The following is a 21623-nucleotide window of genomic DNA, read 5'->3' as shown; positions in this document are numbered from 1 at the left end:
CTTTTCCTTCAAAAAATACATAATTTCCCCCTAAAGTAGGTTATAATTTCCTTATTACTTAAATCTTTTTTAAAACCACTCATTAGAAGTGCCAGTCCCACTGTCCTCCTACATTTCCCTAAATTGTTTCCTTTCAAACTTCCTTTCAAGTAGGAATGGAAGACACCCATTACTACTTAAAACAACACTAAAAAAATATATGTCTCAGTATAGAAGTTTCTTTATTAAGACTGGTATGTAAACTTCAAGTTTAAACTATTATCTTAAATACAAATATATTTCTTATGCCAATGACATATTAATATTAAAATGTATTTAATATCAGATTTCACTTTCATTTCTTAATGCTCAATAATGAAGTTGGATTTCTACAAATAGCACAGCTAACTAAATTGAGGGCTACAAATATTATAAAGTAATGTATATAACAGTGGTGGTTAACATTTTTCGGCTCCCGTGCCAATAATTGTGCGCATGCAAGTGTGCCAGCACCCAGAAGGCAATGCATACTGGGCCCCCCAACTCCCCCTGTGCATGCGTGCACGACCCCTCCCTCATGCGGCACGCATCTGAACATGCGTGCAATTCACCCCCCATGCGCATCTCTGTGCATGCGCAGCTGCACATACACGTCTCTGCACATGAGCATGTGATTCCCCCTTGTGCACCACGCGTCTTTGCGCATGCGCAAGTGATTCCCCCTCGCACACTGCACATCTGCTCATGTGCGCACAATTTCCCTCTTGCGTGAGAACCCCTTGTGCGCAGTACATCCCTGTGCATGCGTGCATGTCTCCCATGCATCCCCCCTCTGCCCCTGCACATGCGCGCCAGTTACCCGACAATCAACTGTCGGGCAGCGGCATGCACACGCATGCGCAGTAGGGCTCTTCCGGGTGACCTCTTGCATGCCGAGGGAAATGTCTCTGCATGCCACTTCCGGCACACGTGGCATAGGTTTGCCAACACGGGTGTATAAGAAAGGATTTGTGTATATGTGTGTGTCTCTGTGTATGTGTCTGTGTGTGTGTGCATGTGTGTGTGTGTGTGCATGTGTGTGTGTGTGTGTGTGTGTGGCTCTCTCTCTCCCCCCCCCCCTCCGTTTCCATGTTCACTCAAATATAGAAGCTGGCTATACACATACACACACATCCATATAGCAGAAAGTTAACTAATCTGATCCAGATAGACTGCACTTGAGAATATTTAAATAACTCAAAAGTAAAAATGGCTAGTCTAATCAAAATATTTAACTTTTACCAAAAAACTGGAAGCAGCAATTTTGATACTAGAGTTTTAAATAAGTCTAGGAGGATTCATGGAATGGTGAAAATGTATGTATTTCTGTATGTATTTATTAAGCCTTTAGATGCACAACTCTTGTTCAAGAGGAATCACTATGGATTTTGCAACAATTTTTCTGTGTAATTTCAGAGTATAAAGAAAAACATGGATAGAAATGATTCAAAAGAAATGGCATAATCTGAGGAGCTGTCTCGCCCCAATGGGAATGGCTCATTCCACTCACTCCAGTGGAAGAGGCCCAGGGGTGGGATTCAAAAAGCCCGGCTCTGGGGGCCCTCCAGAAGCCAGAAACAGGTCCACATCCTTATTTCCATAATTTCCGCCCTCCCAAAGCCTCCACGCAACTGCCCTTACCTGCATCCAAAACAGGCTGCGTGGAGACTGCTGGGAGGGGAGGGGTGGGTGGGGCCAGCCAGACGGTTCAACTACCGGTTTGGCAAACCAGATGTAAATTTAACATCTGATTCGCCCAAGCCAGCCCGAACCGGCTGAATCCCACCCCTGAAGAGGCCTACTTTGGATCCTTCTTTCAATGAATTTCAGTTGGTGGAGTCCGAGAAAAGAACCTTTCCTTCTGTGGCCTCACCCTTTGGAATATTCTCTCTCCAGAGGTGAGGTCGGCCCACACACTCCTGGCTTTCTGAAAGAGCCTTAAGACCTGGTTCTGCCAATAGTGGTGTTCTATGCTGGAGATGGCAGGTGGACTAGAGAGAAGATCCCCAGCCCCAAGTCACCAGTCTTTTGGCTTTTAGTCTTTAGATAATCTTCTTAATTTTAATTGTGTTGTATTTTATTTTTATCATCCTATAAGCCATCTAGAGTTGCTGCAACAGGGAAATGGGCAACATATAAATTTAATTAACAATGGAGCTTCCCACATCATTCTGATAGAATCTTTTACTGAAAATTTGAACAAACAATTCATGATAAAGTAAGCCACCTATTTGCAGTTTAGAGCCACATTTAGTGTTTCCTTGGTTTACCAGTAGGATAATGATACAGAGTAAACAAGTCACAGAATTTATGTGGGACCAGCCATTATTTTTTTGGCTTTGTTGGAAAGGGGTTTCTTCTTTTGAAATCGACTTAAAGTTTCATATATTTCCTGACAATTTTCAACTACCTCATGTCTGACTGTCACATATGTCCCAGAGGTCACTGGTTGTTCATTATGTGGACCAGCCACTTTATGATCAAACTGATTAAGGAACAGAAAGTAATTCCTTGACCCAAACCTCATACACTCATAGTACATTATATTGATATATAGGGGAAAGTCAATATCTCTCATATAGCCACTGAAAAAAGAGAAAATCTTGTGCCAATGCTACATGTATAAGTTATCTGTATATCAAAATAAAATTTAAAAAATCAGATCACACTCAATTCTATATCATTATTTATAAACTATCATGATAAGTTTTGTCTAAGAGAACAAAGTAATAGTAACCTATTTCCTAATAATGAACAATATGTGTGAAGAGACTATCCATTATTCTCAAGCTATCTATTCAACATGCTAGTACACTGTCATGGTCATTTACATCATGGCATAAATAACATCAATCACGCCAGATGTTATAAGATTACAGAAAAATTAATTCATCTCATCCACCTCATGTAAATGGAAATTCGATACGCTGCATCTCAAGTGTGCTGGGGGGAGTCAATTAAATTGAGGTTTTAGAGTGTATCACTTTTGCAGCATATTAGATTTTAGCTTAAATTTAAATGTGAGGCGCAAAAATTTTAAACACTTCTCCATTAAAGTATTTGCTCAATTTCACAGTTCATTTGAAATAATTAGTAATACTTTACTAGCAACAAAATAATACTGAAGCATAAGAAATAAAATAAAGTTCTATTAGTGGGAAAGTCTCAGTAGTTATAAGACCACAAACTGGACACTGTATGGGGTAGACCAAATATGTGTAAAGACCAGACAGGAGCAATGTAAGCTGGCAGACAGGCAACTCAATTATGCCACCATCAGGCAAAGTTGCAATTGTGTTTGAGAAAGAGCTGCCAGAACCATTGGTCAATCATCAGCACAGAAACCTTATCAATTCAGGAAAGAATGATATCTACTATATTTCCCCAGAACAAAGGCAAACCCAATTTTATGAGCTCTGCCCTTCCCTCAGAACATGTGGCCAGGAAACATAGTATAACAAAAGTCCTGTGAAAACCTAGGTTTCTACTAGATTGCCAACTTTAACTAAAATCAGTCCTTCCTCTCCCCAATGAACACATGTACAAGACATATTTTTGTGTACATGTGTGTTTCTGTTAGTATAGTCTACATCTTCAAAAAGCTCCATGGTTGGGATAAAAATAAGCTGAATTAATTACTATTAATTTAAATTATGTGCCTCTGAAATATGATTAATACCTGTAAAATAAAATAAAATAAAATAAAAATTAATAAATTGAGCCCCCTCTAAATAAACCATAATTCTCTATTACAACATAGAAACATTCAAATACATACATGGGCACATTCCCCACCTTCTTCTTTCAAGCATGAAATAGGAAAAATACTGAAAGAAGATGGACAACAGGAACGATAGCTGAAAGGGGTAGAAACATAAAGGAACAAAACGATGGAAGTAGGTAAAGGGGAAAGGTAACTGGAGTAAGGATGAAAGGAAAATGAGAGATGTCCTATTTAAATGTTAGAGACATAGCTAAAAGTCACTAGGCAAATCTCCCTTCCCAAATAAACTCATTCTCAAAAGCATTCACACCTTTTTGTATAGACTGCAATTATCTGCAACTCCTACCTATTTTTTTTCTACATCTTTTGCTATTCTTAATAGCCTCCCTGACTGATCTGGGAAAAGAAAGCCTAGTCTTAATAGGGTAATGTTTCCAGGAAAGCTTTTCATATAAGTATTCCAAATTTTTAATACCTGACCATTTTTAAGTTGGTATTTTTAACATTCAAATGGCAAACGTGGACTGAAAGCAGGGAGGGAAACAAAAGAGAAAACAACACAAGATACTAAAGAAACCACAAGGTGGCTCTGATCTGCTACAAATAAAAAGCCATTGGCCCAAAATATTACAGAATTCAGAAAAAGAAGTCAAAATTTTATAGATTCCAAGAACATTCTTTTAAAAGCATTCTGAATATTCATGATAATTGTTTGCTATACGAATGAATGCCAAAAATCAAACACTCTGTACTATAATGTGTACAGAAAAATAAAGAGATAAAGAGTTAAAGAGTGAATACAACGCAGAAAACCCAGATCAGAAATCCTGAACACACACACACACACACACACACACACACAATCAGAGGAAGGAGTAGTTAATATCACTGTATTTGACAAGGAACTATCTCATTTCAGGTGATGTAAATTGTGAGTCTCAAGTCTGCAGCCTAACAATACTTAAACCAATATCCTAGAGCTGACTTTAAGGGCCTTGCTTGTAATATATAATGGAGTGATGATATATCTGTCTTAAGTGACTTGGATATACAACTGTACATAAAAGCCTTAGTACTTTTAAATGTTATAGCAACTGTGTAAAGATTGCTTGTGTAGTATTCCAGTGTGTTTCAAAGTATGACTTTTGAAGAATAACCAAATCCTAATTCTTTTCCTCACAAGCCTTTACTTAACTGTGTCTTCATTAACAAATTTGGGTTTCAAATTTTTGAAGCTTTTTTTAAAGCTGAAGCAAGCAATTGAATTCTCTGACACCTATTGTAGAAATTATATGAATAGGGGGTAAATTAATTCATCACATACTGACTAAATTATCTGTTCAGAGTTTGACTGTAAGGCCAGAATGGCCCATATTAATTTGTCTGACCTCCTGTAAAGAAAATTACATATATTCCCATTATTTAATATCGAAGAATCCAATCTTAGACAATGCCTAAGAAAAAATAACTGTCCTCGTTTTGAACAGCACATTTTATTTCTCCTCTCAGAATATTAAGGAACTTGTACCAATTACAGCGATCATTTAGAAATGTTGGTTCAGTTAATGCTGTTTCATTTTTCTCCAGGCTTATGGTATGTCTGCTTTGCCTCTCAACCTTATAAAAGGCACAAGAAAGGCTAGTTATGAACGCTTGGAAAACACTAAAGATATTGAAGATGTTGAGCAAAATATTCAAAGAATTAAATCAAAGGTTTGGTGCTACTTTTAAACATTAAACAGGACTTTAGTTCCATGCTTTTTCTAAGATTATTTAACTTTCATTCATTATTACCATATTTGCCGGCGTATAAGATGACTTTTTTGCCCTGAAAAACATGCCTCCAAGTGGGGGGGTCGTCTTATACGGCGAGTATATAACAAACTCTATATTTTGAGTGGAAATGTTGGGGGCTCGTCTTATACGCCGGCAAATACGGTACATAGTTTGTCTCCTAAACAAGCCTTAAACAAGCTTAAAGAAGGAACAGAATTCCGTTTCTCTCTCTCTCTCTCTCTGTAGATCCAAAACAGCAACGCTTCAGAGCCAGCCGCGAGGCGGAATGCGAGAGTTTCGACTCGGCTTTTCCAATCCCCAGGCCAGGTCTTGGGAGGACAAGCGGGGAGGAAAGAAACTTGCTGGCCGGGCAGCGGCTCCTATCCCACTTCCTCCTCCGCAGCTTCTGGTAGGCTTGCAGGAAAGCCGCGAGGACGAGGCCGTCCTGTAATCCGAGCCGCGCAGCCGGGGGCCTCCTAGCTTCTCGGAAGGCTCGAGAGACGCCCCGAGGCAGCGCGGAAGGCAGGGCTCGCCAGCCGCGGGACAAAGACGCTTCCTGCCTTGCCGCCATAATGCCAGGTCAGTAGCTCCTTTCCCGGCCAGTCGAGCTAAGGCAAGAGACCCGCTTGAGCCGGGGAAGCCCACTTGTGAGACCGCGAAGTTCGGTCTCTAAAGCCTCTGTGGGTTTCGCGCAAGTTCGCACCGGTTCCTGACAGGAAAAGCGTTTAGCGGAATTCCGCAGAGCTTGAACTCCGAGGCGCTTTGGAGCGTTGCTCATTGGGAGGGGCGTCTTCGGTGCATGTTTTAAATGGGTGCAAGACGAGTAAGTTTGTATTAAAGTGCTGATCCAAGACTCGTAGTTTTCAGGCTTGTGTTTATTATCATTTGCAGTCTCTGTATATTCAGAGTTATATCGGGTACTTTCGATCAATTTATCGCAAGTGTTGTCGTGGCATAGGCATACTGTAACAATAAGTATTATATGAATATTATAATGAAATCAGTATGTGGCTTTGTGTCGAGTGAGTCATGCTGTATGACTCACTGGCATGGTAACAGAGTCACTACTTCCATACTTTTGGCAATGCCTCTCACAGAAACTTTTACTACAGAAATCATAGTTAACCCTATTATACCAAACCCCACTTAACATGCAGAGGATTCAAATATATTCCAGCCATTGATTGCCCTTTTAGTAGGTAGAACTACATGTGAATTTCAGCAAAAGCTCTGAATTCAACGGCGATTCTTAAACGTTATGAAGACTTAAACGTTAGGAAGCCTTATGAAGACTGGAAAATAGAGTTGCTACAATTCTAAGGAAACTTTAACATTCTTTCCATAATCCTAGAAGGCTTCTCCAAGTTCCTTGTTGTTTCCACTAAATCACTCCTTCCTTTCCTTGTTGCCCAGCATATCATATATTCTGCATAAAGCACACAGGCTGAATCATCTTCTTCTCCCCGCCTTTTCTATCTTAGTGCTTCTCATCCTTAGCAAGATTAAGATGTCTGGACTTCAGCTCCCAGAATTCCCCAGCCTGCATGCTGGGAATTGAAGTTCAGACACCTTAAAGTTGCTGAGGTTGAGAAAAACTGCTCGGGAACACTTGCTTCCTTCTTGTCTGCTTCCTAGATGTCATTATCGTATTTGCCGGCGTATAAGATGACTTTTTTGCCCTGAAAAACATGCCTCCAAGTGGGGGGGTCGTCTTATACGGCGAGTATATAACAAACTCTATATTTTGAGTGGAAATGTTGGGGGCTCGTCTTATACGCCCAGTCGTCTTATACGCCGGCAAATATGGTAGTTTAAAATTTGGACACCTGAAAAATGCAATGTATGTTAAAGTAGGATTTTATTTCTTTATACAGTATGCATTCATATAGGATTTCATTTGCATTCATTCACATTTTTAGTAGCTCAATAAAGTATATAATTTCCTGACAACTTCAGGAAATTAAAGTTAAAAGTAGGACTTCCGGTTTGAGCTTCTTCGGTGACGGACTGAAATTCACGATCATGCGCGGTTTCGATCCGTGCTCGCCACTGGAGCACCCCGAGCCGGCTGGTTTCAGGGCTAAGCCACCCTATAGAGATGGTGAAGAGGGGAGAGACCGCCATCAGGGTCGAGGAGAGCCGCATCTCTTCTCCCCAGCTGGCCATTACTCCCTTTCCCAAAGGTGGTTGCAGCGGTGGTCAAAATGGCCACCTCAGAGAAGAACTCGACCAGAAAAGAATGTGCAGGAGGAAGATCAAAAGAAAGTTTTAGCTGACCGGGTCGAACTGAAAAAGCAACAACATAAGGTACCCTGGAATTTGAACTATAAAGAATAACATTACTCCCAAAGAAGATTTTGAAGCGGCGAATGAGAGAGGGAAGGGAAAAGATTTGGTTGTTTTTTTCTGTCCTTCCCCATATTAACAACTAAGAGATTCAAGTAAGAAACTGACAAAAGTCCACTTTGACATTAACAGGCATTTAAGCTGAAAATAAAATGTCAAAGGGATAATAAAGACTTCTGGATTTTCAAAAATTTTTAAAAGAAGGAAAGGAGAGAAACGGAAAAAACAAAAGGGTGGGATCTGGAAAAATGGAGACCACTTGAAAGTAAAAGGAATTAACAATGAAACTTTAACAAGATTCCTAAAAGATACATTCCAACTGAAACTTTGTAACAAGATAATAGAACCCCAGGAACAGAAAATGGAAAAAAGAAGCAAGAAGAAACAGCTTGGATTATTTTTGGATTTTTGGTTATTGGATCTAAAGGACTAAAATCAATTGGGTGGTTGTTTAAAAGTTTTTAAAATGGTATCACTCTTGGAAGAATTGAAAATGGAACTTAAAAAACAGAAAGAAGATGCACAAGAAGGAAGAGGTTTTTTTGGCTTCATATTTCAATTTTTAGAAATGGAGATCCTGAACTATAAGAAACAACAAGAAATGCCTGTAGAACAAGAAGGGCGGGACAAAGAAGAAGCCATCTTCAATGACCAAGTAATTCTCTGTGGGGAAAAAAAAGGAAAGGGGGGGAAAGAGAGTGAAAAATTTAAGATCTGAGAAAACAACCCAAAAAAAAAAAAAGAATAGTTTGAAAAGTAATTATAATATTAGGAAGAAACAGAAGAGAGGATTACAGAAGTGAGAATTAGAATTAGAGAGACAAGGGGTCAAAAGGGGAGGAGGAAGAAGAGGGGGAAGAGGGAAAGGAAAACTTATAAAGGACAGAAACAGGATATAGAGAAACAGGGAAAATGTACAAGGATTAAAGGTATAAGCCTATTTAGAAGACATAGAGATAATGGGTGAAATCTTAATTGAAAGAGGGATTCTGCAAGGATACATAAGATAGTATTGTTATATTAGAAATAGAAATGAACTTAGAAAATATAAAACAAGTGTGATTAAAATGATAGATAAAATACTCATTGTAATGTAATGGAATGTTTGTTAATAAATAAATGAAATAAAGAGAATGAGAGAATGAAATTAGAAAAGGATGGGAACATTTTAATTATTATTAATGAGTTATAAAAATTTAAGTGAAGAGAAATATCAAAGAAATATGAAAAAATTATGGAAATATTATAAGTATGATATCTCATTGAAAAGAAATGTTAAAGATGTTAACGATTATAACTAACATTAATGATAGAGTTGAATTGGAATAGAATAAGTATTTTATTTATTATTGTTATATATATACTTTCTCTTTAAGAACAGTGTGTATTTTAAGAATGTACCAAGCAGAATTCGACTGGAAGTTATGTGTTATATTGAATGTTATAATTGTAAAGGCATAAATTGAAGTTTAAATAAGAGTTGAATGGACAAAAATTAAAAGATACAAAGGTGTCATACTCCAATTAGTAACTACAGGGGAAAATTTTGTTTAATGAGGAAAGAAAATATGAAATTGAAACAGGACATACAAAAGTATAAATATAATGATTAGAAAGATATTGAAACTTAGAAAAAGATATATATAATTGAATTTAGAAAGGAATGAGATAATTAAAAGCAAGGTTGAGAAAACTAAGGGAATGAAAAGTCGAGAAAATGTTAAAATATTACTAAGATATGGAATAGAACACAACGATGAATATGAAATTGAGTTTGTGTCTGTATGGAGAAGTGATAACCCAAAAAAAGACATTTTATTTGTATTATGTTTTGTGAAAACCCAAATAAAACTTTTATCAAAAAAAGGAACTGCTAGAATAGTTGACTCCTCAACCACCAAAATCTTTGGACCAATTGTTTTGACTAGCTTTTAATCTCATTTTTCCATTATTAGGAAGAGAAAGCTGCTTTCTGTTGACAGTTAGAGAACCAAAGGTCATCACCAATAGTACTTTTTATCTTCTAGGAAGAACAAGGGGGAGGACAGCTTGGTCCATTCATATAAGCTGTCTTATGTGGGTAGCAAACAGTGTAGCCTATTATTAGGAAGAGACTGTGAGCATTTTCCTCTTTGCAAATATAACACAGCAGGATAATAATTAGCCTGGACTCAACTTTATTGCTGGTTGCATTAAAAGTTTCCTATCTTATTGCTTTCTTAGCATCTTAAATCTCTTTGTCTTTAAATAAAGAGGGAAGATCCATGTCATTTAGGTGCAATTCCACTTGAGCTAATGGTTTATTTTTCAAGCCACTATAAATCAACTAACCTGACCTCCTAAATAAAACACATGAACCAGAGTTGCCCCAAGTTTAGACATAATGAGAAAAGCTTATGTTTTAAAATTCCACCTTGTATAAATATCAAAGAAAAAGAAGATAGGACTAATACCCATTACTTAAGGACATAGAGCCGTGGTGGTTCAGTGGTTAGAATGCAGTACTGCAGGCTACTTCTGCTGGCTGCCGGCTGCCAGCAATTTGGCAGTTCAAATCTCAACAGGCTGAAGGTTGACTCAGCTTTCCATCCTTCCAAGGTAGATAAAATGAGGACCCAAGATTGTTGGGGCAATATGCTGATTCTGTAAACTGCTTAGAGAGGGCTGTAAAGCACTGTAAAGTGGTATATAAGTCTAAGTGCTATTGCTCTGTAATGTGTGTGCATGTGCACACATATGCATGCACACCTTCAAGTCATTATTGACTCCTGGTAACAGTCTGGATAGGTCCCTGCAGTTTTCTTGGCAATGTTTTCAGCAGTGGGTTGCCCTTGTCTGCTTCCTAGGGCTGAGAGCAAATGATTGGTTCAAAGTCACACTGCTGGCTTTGTGTTCAAAGGCATGGCTACAACTCAGTCTCCCAGTTTCTAGTTTGGTGCCTTAAATCTCTAGAACAAACTGGCTTTCTGCCTATGTTACTTTTTGCCAAATCAAATATTAACCTTTTATTTTTGCAATTAAACCTTTATATCTAGCATAAAGACAGTTTGTTGACTTAACAAATCTTTACAGCTTGGCAGCTGTTAATGGCCCTTTTCCAATAAAGTCCTGCTTTTGCTTCTGCTGATAACATATAGGCTGAACTTCTCCTTCAATCAGAAGCGCAATGCTGCCTAGTAAAGTCCCATTAGAGGTTCCCACTGATTCAATGTAATCTAAAATATTTTGACTCAAACATTACTGATTGCAATCACATATACTATCTTTTGCTTACTAATACAATGTGTCCTACAGCACAGATCTTCCTTGCTTGCTTATTGAATCAAATAATATTTTGCATCTTCAGTCCAACAACTTCTAGAACATCTTATTAATAGACTTATTGAATAAGAGTGAATATTCTCTAACATCGAATCTTTTCTGATAAGAAAAACTGTTTCAGCAAAGAAGCAAACAAGTTATAAAAATAATTTACTGAATTAAAAACAGAATACTGTGTTGACAAAATAGTAGAGGCAGAGAGAACAATGGGCTCAAAATTAAGAAAAACAAAACAAATAGAACAAAGAGCATTAATTGGCACACTCGGGGCCGGGGCCCCCCCCCCCCCCCCCCGCCCCCCCCCGCCCCCACGCCCCCCCGGGGGCGCCCCGGGCGCCCGGGCAGGCGCGCGGCCACCGCGCGCGCTGTGGCCCCCCCCCCCCCCCCCCCCCCCCCCCCCCCCCCCCCTTTCCCCCTCCCCCCCCCCCCCCCCCCCCCCCCACCTGCTCCCAACCACCTCCCACAACTTCCTTCGCCGAATCCGCCTGAACGGGCGCGCCCCGCCCGGCGGCGCCCGGCCCGCCTGGCGCCCCCCCCCCCCCCCCCCAGAGGCCCCGCCGCCCCCCGCCGCCAGGCGCCCGCCAGCGGCTTGCCTCCCACCCCCCCCCCCCCCCCAACCCCCTGCCGGGCAGGACCCCCCCCCACTTTAGGTAGATAACACAAGTTTTGCCATTCCTTCTATTCTGGACATGCTTATAAAGTTATAAATCTATAACTGGAAGTTTATTCAGAGCATCTTCTGTTTTCCCATTTCAATAAGGCAAAAGCTAATTGTACTTCACAAGTTCTCTAAATTAATTTACTTAACTTACTTACTTAATTTGATTTCTATAGCCACTTAGCAGGCGACTCTAAATAATCTATCTAAAAATGAAGTTATACCTGCAGTTCTTGTTCATCAGTTTCCTACATCTCCCCACTTTAAAAATAAATATCAGTTTGTCTTAACATAATTCTTCAAGAACTTTTAGAAAAAGTTGGACTAACTTTAGAACTCACATTAGTTCTATCACTCAAATCACTGTAAACATATTTGAAAGTGCATTTTATATTATCACAAATATGGCAGTCTATTGTATACTTTATATCATTTGACTGATGTGATTGTGTGCATTCTTCTGGTCTTTCCAATGGCACCTTTGATTTATAATCTATATTTATTAAAAACATTCCTCCCTTCTAAAACTTACAAATGCACAAAAATCAAAATATAACATACTCACATTGAATTTTATTATGTCATATATCAAGTACCGAGGAACAACTTGACCTTTTACCTTGTCAATTATCATTTCCTTAAATAGAAAAGCAAAACAGTATTTTAACATTCATTCAACAACTTTGGCAACAGTTCAACTATTGATTTTAATTAAATATTATTTTATGCAGATTTCCACAACTGATTTTTAGCTAAAACATTCTTTTTTACTGTATTTTCAACATGGTTGATTTGATTTATTTCTGTCTTTTGTCAAAATCAAGAAGGCAACTGAAAGAGATGAGTGGGAATAAAATGATGTGGCAGCTTTCTTAGAATTTTATCATTTCTTTTTAATCTTCAAGGATACAATTTACAATATCAACATTTTAAGAATAATTTTTGAAAAGCAGATCCTTTCATAACTCCTGTTCATAACCCCTAGCAGAAAATAACTGAAACTGGGAATCCATAAAGATTATAACAAGATATTGTCATTCTGAGGCAAAGCTACAGCTGCATATTCATCTGAATAGCACATTCTACCTTTCATTAACATGAAATTAATCAAACCCAGGATTTGCAACATAACTCTGCTAAAGGCAATAACTATTATGAGCCAGGATGCAGAATCTGACTCTGACCTTGAATCTGATGATGTTGCTTTTGTCTTGTGCTTCAAGATTGTCAGTCCCAAGAAACAGTAAGCCAGGGTTTAACTGAGGCTGAAAAGCCGCAGACGTGTCCTGTTCTACTACAGCAGACAGGTGACTATGCCCACCCCCCCAAGTCCTAGGTTACATGCATACTGAATTAAGTAGAGCAACAATCCTTGATGAGACTCTTCATTAAGCAAAAAGTGAGGCATGAGTAATTGCAGACAGCTGTCTGCAGACAGATTTAGATAGCTCCTTTGCAGTCTTTGTTGGAGACAGCCATTTGGCTTCCCAGCTCATGACTCTTCTTCCTGCTTGTTTGTGATCCCTTGACCAGCTGACTACCTGATTTGGCTTTCTGTGGCTCCTGGAAAGTATTTGGACTTGGCTATTCCTTTTTGGACTCTAATGACACTTTTCAAGCAACACTCTGGTAGGCATTTGAATTACATTTCTGTCTGTTGTTATTTACTTCAACTACAGTAAACAAGTTCTGAGTACTGTATCTGTGTGTGCCTGTTACTTTGAAAGAGAACAATAGGTGAGAACAATAGTAATTTCCATGAAGATTTCTGTGATCCTTATTGTGTTGCTAAGGAAACAAAAAATAACTATGGGATGGTCGGGGGATGCTTTGAATTGCCAATAAAGAATTCTGAAGAAAGTGATTATCTTTAACAAGCACTTTGTATTTTATGAGAACTATTCCTGACCTTGAATATGATTTTCAATGCACCAAATAAAAACAGCTTTTATTCAGGCCAATATTAAACCTAAGGAGCCAATGACTCCTGTTGAGACTTGTACTTGTGCTGCAACGGCTAATATGCCCTCTGATTTATTTTCAATGTCTGTTAATTTGTTGATTTGTTCTTTTTAAATCTTCTAGGTTTAGACAAAAAAACACCTTACTTCTGAAAGAAAAACCTCTCATGCTGCATTGAAGTCATTGGTTCTGGGAAAAGATAAGGTAGCAAATCTGAAAAGGATATCACACAATGTTGTATTGAAAGTTAAGGATTGGGTAAGGGATCTCATTACTGCCTGTCAATTTAAATAAACCCAAGTGTGAAATTATATAAAGTGATGGTGATTAAAGATTTTAAAAGATATATTCATTTTTTTCTCCACCAAACACCATGAACATCATTGTTACTGTAATGAAGTGAAGGAAAATGAAGGAAAATGCCCATGTAAATTGCCCTGAGCAGAATATAGGTCAAATGATCAAGCATGCTTAAAATACTCAAGAATTAAATCCGCTCAAGAAATGATCTGTAGATACATGTCGCCTTAAAAGCAAGGCATTTCCATTTTAAAATGGTAAAATAAATATAGTAGTTCCATGGTAAAATAAATATAGTAGGATCTCTTGCCCAGGACCAATTTCAATTTCAATCTTTTCACTGGTGATTAACATGACAGACACATTTCACTACTAATGATCTATCACAATTCGTAGCATAAAGAAAACTTGCTTTGTAACAGGATTTTTATAATATGGTGTATTGCTGATGCTTGTCGCCAAATTTTCTAGAATCTATAAAGTTGCTTCAAATAGGCTAGAAATATGTGCATGAAGGGACATTTTATCATCTTTGGTGCAAATGTAAAAAACCCAAAACATTTTGGATACAAATGCACACACAAATTCAGAAGATTCTGAAGATTAAAATACAACTGAAATCAGATTCCGCATGGAACATGCTGAGATGACTGAATTAACTTCTTTGATTAGAGAAAAAACATCTACATTGATAGTTGACTGGTAACCCCATGCAGACTTTTCTCATGAAATGCAGGGGGAGGGGAGGGGGAATGCACTTATGGTTTTGTATTTTTGATAATTAGAAAAAAAAACTGTATAAAAGAAGTCTTTTCCTTCTTTTCTCCTTTAACTTATTAGTTTGTGCACTTAGGTTTTTTGTAAAAAAATTAATAACATTTCTTTCAAACAAAACAGTGTTGATTGACGCATTTACTTGCTATTTCACCAAAGATCACTGCGATCTTAAGTTAAAATAGTCATATTTGTTCAGCTGTGGAATGATAATACCAGCAATAACAAGGAGCTATCTCTATTAAAATTTCTCACTTTTAATGGTTCTCTGATAAGGTCCAACTCTGGAACTTGGGAATAAAAGCAATAAAAAAATATTATAGTGTGAATATTCGGAACCAATCCCAATGACACATATTTGGTAAATAGCAATTTATTTTGTGAACTCTAGGAGTCTGTCCTATAAGGGTAGCATCTGCGTTTTACCATTATAGTAATCATACAAAATCCAATGCTGGGTTTAAGGAAAGCATGATTCTGCAAAGAAAACCTCTTACCCCGTCCAAAAGAGTATTTTCTAAATGCACCCGTGGATCTTTACGAAACGGAAACTCCAAATTAGACACATGAAACACAGAGTTATCTCTGTCAATCATATAAACTTCATTCTTACCATCAATTAACATCATATACCTAAGGGGGGGAAAAGAATGTAATATCAATTAAAATCCTATTTCCTTCACAATGTTTATAGTTATTGAATCTTGTTCCTCTTAACAAACTTTTTTTCAAAAAGAAAGGAGAATTGCTACTTTCAATTCAAGCTGAGTTTGAACCATTGGTTTTTAGGATCATCTGTTCATGTAATTTCATATTACATTTGAAATGACATTAGACAAAACAGATATACATAATTGAAAATTATACATTGCACACTCTTTAAGCAAGCGAGAACAATGAATGCTACAGTATAAATCTTTATGCACAGACCTACCTACAGTTTGCTAAAAATTATATCTCTCACGGCTGGAACAAAATGAAATTTTTAAAAAATATGTATGCTTCCTATATAACATCATTGGAACAAATCTCTTTAATGTGGAAAAGCAAATGTGTCCAGTTATTTGCACCTATGCATGAATTATTTTGAATCAAAGGAATAGCAGACAGCATGAACTTTAGAGCTACCGATTTATCGGCGTATAACACGCACAGGCGTATAACACGCATCTTCATTTTAAGAGGGAAATTTCAGGAAAAAAAATTAAATTTCTAAATAAAAACTTTGAAGCAAAATAAGGGTAGCTCAGAACTTTTTTTTATTAATATTATTACCACTTATAAGGTAAATCAGTGGTCCCCAACCTTTTTGTACCAGGGACCGGTTTCAAGCAGAAAATTTTTGCAAGGACGGGGGGAGAGAAGAGAAGGAGGCTTCGCTCTCTCGCTGCTCCACCATCCAAGGAAGAAACTGCTTCAAAGAAGCGGGGGCTTTTCCTGTCGCCGCAGCTATTCCGAAGCGCCCGTTTCACCCCCACTCCCACCCGCGCGCGCTTCAATCCACAGTGTCCCATTCTGCCTGCCTGCCTGCCTTAGTTTCTGGTTGTTTGGGAGCAGCTTCGGCTGAGAATAATAACTATTCGCCTCTTTTACTCAGCCGAAGCTGTTCCGATTCAACCATTAACGAAGGCAGGCAGGCAGGCAGAACGGAGCACTGCGGGCGGGCGGGCGGGCGGACGGGGTGGGGTGGGGAGAAACGGGCGCTTCAGGGAAGCTGCGGCGACAGGAAAAGCCCCCGCTCTTTGAAGCAGTTTCTTCCTGTGCTGGTGGAGGAGCGAGAGAGCGACTGAGAGAGCTGACCCAGAGAGAAGGACAGGCTTCGGTTGCTTCCTCCCTCCCCTTCTTTCATTTGTGTCCTTGATCCCGATCCCAGCAGCATTCACCGAAGGCTTCTTAACATATATCGGCGTATAACACGCATACATCATTTGCCCCCTATTTTCAGGGGGGAAAAAGTGCGTGTTATACGCCGATAAATACGGTAAATACTTGCCAAGAAAATCAATAGCAAACCATCTTAACAGACATACAGTATACTCAAATATCCCATTTGTAACTTGATGAGCAATATTCCTTAATTATATAATGAATGTTCATGAAGCTCTTTTAAAAACTACCTGTAGAAAACTCTAGAATTCATTCAACATTAAAGATATTTTATTTAATATACTTTACAATCACGTTATTTTACTGCTTTTATAGCCAGGTGATTTAAGCATCCTTAATCATTACTAAATCAATCTATAATGTGTCTTTTTATAGGTTTGGTGATTTCCAAATTGAAACTGAGAAAAAACTAAAACTCTTATTTTTTTAGAAATTTAGGCATTTCAGAGATTCAACCTACCATGAGCATTAAAAAAAACCTCCTTTTTACAATCCTGTAATCCATTAATTTGAGGTAGAGTCGGGACGACTGGATGGAACAGAGCATTTACTGGCTGGATGCCCTTCCTGAAACTATGCAGAATTCATAGGAGATATTTTTGTTGGCACCCCAATATTCTTCTTTGTTGAAGAAGAATATTCTTCGTTTTGGTATTGAACATATGTTCAGAACCACCCCTGCTTCCTTGCACTATCTTAAGTTCTAGTATAAATTAAATCTTCATAAACCCAAATTCTTTCCATTCTTACATTAAAATGTTGCATTGAAAAGAGAAAAAATGAGGATCTAGTAATTTTATAAACTATCAGGAAGCAATTTCATTAACATCACTTCAAAGAAGTATTTCATTTTACCTACTACATCCCAGCAATACTTTTGACTGGAAGAAAGAAAAACTCTTTTATTTACTGGTTTTGCATCTCTGTGCATTTGAGAAATGCAACCACTGGGATTTTATGCCGAATTACTTAAACCAATAGAAACCCCCAAGCATCAAAATATTATTTATGCAACTTAGAAGTTAATCAGGTTCAAATGTAACAACAGATGTGGCACAGAAAAGCAGACTGAGCTAGCATGTTCACATTTGGCTTGTTACAGCTAACAACTGCGCACATGTTATTAAAATACAACAATTATTTTCCCAAAAAAACAACACAATTTCCTCAAGCTAAAGGAACATTGCTTCTATGTATCTCTTTTAATAATTTCAGGAAATTATAAGTAAGCCTCAAAAGCAAAATAATTACATTTCCTAACAACTGGATTTCACATAATTGGTTTTAGTCAGTTTGCAAATTTTTACACATAAAATGTAGGATTACCTTCTCATAACTGACATTTATTTCGCAGACTACAAACATCTTTTTAAAATTACCCGTAGCTTTATTCTCCTAAAGATGAGTGTCTCATTACCTTTGCTATGCCATTCAGGCCTGAACGTTCAACTCTACTCATTAGAAAAAACATCTGCTACAAACATTATTAATGAGGTATGTATCTAGGGACTGGAGAAGGCCACTAACCACCTGGGCTAATTATACTTTTTATTATAAAAGCCAAGAGCACCACATATAGAGAACAAACCTCTCCTTCCTGTGATAATTACCTTTCTTGTATAATTTCAATTTTGATAACCTACTTCTTCCAAAGTTATTATGTTTGTAAAACTATAGCTCCCTTAGCTATTAAATTTAGAAGCCACCTGACTCCAAAATGACTCTGGCCAGCTTATATTTAAATAGGAAAAAGAAGGAAAGAATTAATCTAAATATCTGTAAAAACTATCAACCAATCACCCAGGATTCCCCAAATATCCTATCCTAGGGATTAGGAAACTAGACAGGCTTTAACAATGTGTACAATATCATCAAGGTAGTACCCAAATGAACCTCTGGAGGTGTCACAACTGAGAAGGTATACCTCCTGGGTTCCAGGTGACAATCCCAGATGTGGTTCACCTTCAAGTTCTCCTTCTCCATGATCATCCTGGAGAATGTAGCATACAACCATTTTGTTCTTACTCTAACAACAGTTTCATTGTTTAATTGACTATCTCTAATTTGTACAAGATACATTTTAATTATGCTAACTTGGAAATTTAGCAATTTGTCTATTTTTAAAACATTTATCAATATGATATCAGAAAAAAATACTAATACCAACAGGCAAGATAAAACAAACTATTTTTTAGGGTTTCTCAGAGTATCCCAATAATTATCTTTGTACCAAGTTATTAAATATAAAAGCAAACTCAAAAAAAAAATTGTATGGCTATAACCATATCAAAAATTTCCAACGATCAATTCAAAATCTCTGAATCTTAACAATATCAGAATTAGAGAAAAAATATAGAAAGGAGGTTAGAAATTTATCAAATGGCAATCCTACATCTCAGAAAAGCAGATTAAAGCAAGCTGCATACATAAAGCAGCATTACTTACTCTATAGTTTCATCAAAATCACAGATTTTAATACAGAATACTTCTGCTTAAAGACTATTAATATATAAAAGAAAGACCCCATAGGTAATTTATTATATAAATTACATTAAATGTTTAAATTCACTGCCATTTTTATCTAAGCATTTTCCTTACTTGTTCATTGTGCCTTTGAACATTTTCTCTAAAAAAAAAAATCAGTAATAAAATGAATAAAACATATTGTGATCGGCCTACGGGACCTGACTTTTGGTATACCCTGCCTGTTGGGGAAAATGTACAAATGAAATATTCAGCCTTTGTCAGTATATATGTTATTCACAGTTGGATGTAATCTTCTTTAAATCATCCTGACTACAGCTGCTTATTTTCTTAACAGGTCAGCTTTCATGTACTTCTGCTCTTAATTTCAGTTAATTGAAAGCATTAGTTAAGAACCCACCTGCACACTGATCAAAACAACCAGCACCCAACTGATCTTACGTTTTCTTCCCGTCACAGTAGTGAATAAGGTTAAATGGGTGTTGCAGCATTTAATATCCCATGTTAGTATATAAATAATTCATTGGCATGTGTTAAAAGCAAAATGATTCCATTTTTATTTGGAGACAAACCTTTCATAAGTACCATAGCATTTATACAGTAAAAAACCTTTATGGTAAGACAAAACATGCAAATTAAAACGAAAGATGAAAAGTACTGGTATAACACATAAGGAGCAAGCTAAAAATGTTCAGACTAATGATTTTGCAACCATAGTATAAATTAATTTATTAAACTGTAAGCTATATAAAACTGTACCAATAGATTTTTTTAAAAAAACTTAATGTATCAGAATTATTGAAATGACTCCTTTAATTCACAAAGAACTTCAACTTACCGAGTTCCATCTGCTTTCCAACTTACTTTATATGGCTTTTGCTCTAACAATTTAATATTCTGTTCATCCATGGATATAGGCTGAGCCCCAGGGAATCCAGTCCTAATGAGAGGTGGTGAAAAAGGATCTTAAATAGTACCCAGTACCAACCATTTCTAATCAGTCTTTCGTGAATATCAATTTTAGTATCAGTTTGAAGGTAGGAATATTTTTAATAAGGTGGACTTTGCACTCCATTTAATCCATCGCTGGATCTCCAGACAATTTCTAAATTAAAGTAGCTTTTGTTATGAAGATTATTTAGAACACTGCACACTATTTAACCCCATACCCTTTTATCATCAGTTTAATACTGTAGTTATAACATTAAAATGTAGAAGTTGATAGTTGAGGATCAAGGATTGACAAGAATTAGTTGAAAAGGATATTAGAGATTGTAAGGTAGTTGTCATACACCAGTGTAGAAAAATGAACTGCCAGTTCCTTTTAAAAGCCTGAACCTTTCCTCTGTTTTCACATTTTTTTAATGGTAGAAATAAATATTTTAGAAACAATGACATTTTTGGACTAGTGCTTCCGGCATTTACGCTTTACATATAGCTAAAAGCCAAGTGAGTTTTGGGTTTGTTTGTTTTATTTTATTTCCTTCTAAATAGGGTCAGGCTGCTATAGATTTCAGAGATTCAAAGACAGCAACAATTGGACTGTATGTAGCCTAACTGAAAAGGTTTTGAGGAGGCATACATACCAATAAAGAAAGCAAAATGTTATAAAATTAAAATTAAAATAAGGTAAATCTTTTAAAAATAACATATATTTCAGAAATATTTCCAGACAACTTGAGGGTTTATTGATAATGAGAAGACTAATAGTATGCATGAAGGACTTGGTGCATCATATACTGAGAATCAAAACAAATACACTGCTCAAAAAAATAAAGGGAACACAAAAATAAGACATCCTAGATCTGAATGAATGAAATAGTCTTATTAAATACTTCGTTCATTACATAGTTGAATGTGCTGACAACAAACTCACACAAAAATTAGCAATGGAAATCAAATTTAGCAACCCATGGAGGTCTGGATTTGGAATTACACTCAAAATTAAAGTGGAAAAAAACACTACAGGCTGATCCAACTTTGATGTAATGTCCTTAAAACAAGTCAAAATGAGGCTCAGTAGTGTGTGTGTGGCCTCCACGTGCCTGTATTACCTCCCTACAACTCCTGGGCATGCTCCTGATGAGGTGGCGGATGGTCTCCTGAGGGATCTCCTCCCACACCTGGACTAAAGCATCCCCCAAGTCCTGGACAGTCTATGGTGCAATGTGGCATTGGTGGATGGAGTGAGACATGATGTCCCAGATGTGCTCAATTGGATTCAGGTCTGGGGAACGGGCGGGCCAGTCTATAGCATCAATGCCTTCGTCTTGCAGGTACTGCTGACACACTCCAGCCACATGAGGTCTAGCATTGTCTTGCATTAGGAGGAACCCAGGGCCAATGCACATGGTCTCACAAGGGGTCTGAGGA

General features: G+C 37.4%; 1 protein-coding gene across 1 annotated transcript in view; it reads right to left on the bottom strand.

Moving 5' to 3' along the window:
- The window catches only part of RNGTT (RNA guanylyltransferase and 5'-phosphatase), a 121023-nt gene that overhangs the window by 62669 nt on the left and 36731 nt on the right, over positions 1-21623 (bottom strand). Inside the window, exons 8-10 of the mRNA XM_026666545.2 lie at positions 20089-20190; positions 15377-15512; positions 12409-12480 (exon numbers count right to left, since the gene is read on the bottom strand). Of these exons, the coding sequence (XP_026522330.1) occupies positions 12409-12480; positions 15377-15512; positions 20089-20190 (310 nt within the window). The remainder of the gene's footprint in view (positions 1-12408; positions 12481-15376; positions 15513-20088; positions 20191-21623) is intronic.

This window comes from Notechis scutatus, chromosome 1, assembly GCF_049901735.1.
Source record: "Notechis scutatus isolate UNSWTSFEM ecotype Mainland chromosome 1, rNotScu1.2, whole genome shotgun sequence".
In the NCBI taxonomy this organism is placed as follows: domain Eukaryota; kingdom Metazoa; phylum Chordata; class Lepidosauria; order Squamata; family Elapidae; genus Notechis; species Notechis scutatus.
The sequence above is the reverse complement of the archived record's forward strand: the minus strand, read 5'-3'. Positions and strand labels throughout refer to the sequence as shown.